Here is a 491-nt window from a genome sequence, read left to right as displayed (position 1 = left end):
AGGAGCCCCGGTGTCCGTCCCGTCCCGGGGGAGCAGCTCGGGCTCCCCACACCCAGGCGAGAGACACAGGGGACGGGCGCGGGGCTGCAGCCCAGATCCCGCTGCGGGGCAGCTGACCCGACCTCCCGGCCCCGCTCCCACAGGAGGGCCTGGATGGCGTCCTCAAAATCCTGGTGAACCAGCTGAGCTCCGACGACGTGAACGTGCTGACCTGTGCCACCGGCACCCTCTCCAACCTGACCTGCAACAACAGCAAGAACAAGACCCTGGTGACGCAGTCGAATGGGGTGGAGGCGCTGATCCACACCATCCTGCGGGCAGGCGACAAGGAGGACATCACCGAGCCGGCTGTCTGCGCTCTCCGGCACCTCACCAGCCGGCATCCCGAGGCCGAGATGGCGCAGAACTCGGTGCGGCTCAACTACGGCATCCCCGCTATCGTCAAGCTCCTCAACCAGCCCAACCAGTGGCCACTGGTCAAGGGAAGGGGC

The 491-nt window shown here is 67.4% G+C and overlaps 1 protein-coding gene across 1 annotated transcript in view; it reads left to right on the top strand.

Moving 5' to 3' along the window:
- The window catches only part of LOC104291631 (junction plakoglobin-like), a gene marked incomplete at both ends in the record, with an annotated part of 8,350 nt that overhangs the window by 5,329 nt on the left and 2,530 nt on the right, over positions 1 to 491 (top strand). Inside the window, one exon of the mRNA XM_009890891.1 lies at positions 144 to 489. Coding sequence (XP_009889193.1) covers positions 144 to 489 — 346 coding nt within the window. The remainder of the gene's footprint in view (positions 1 to 143; positions 490 to 491) is intronic.

The sequence above is a fragment of the Charadrius vociferus genome, unplaced genomic scaffold, assembly GCF_000708025.1.
Source record: "Charadrius vociferus isolate BGI_N301 unplaced genomic scaffold, ASM70802v2 scaffold2808, whole genome shotgun sequence".
NCBI classification, from domain to species: domain Eukaryota; kingdom Metazoa; phylum Chordata; class Aves; order Charadriiformes; family Charadriidae; genus Charadrius; species Charadrius vociferus.
The sequence above is the reverse complement of the archived record's forward strand: the minus strand, read 5'-3'. Positions and strand labels throughout refer to the sequence as shown.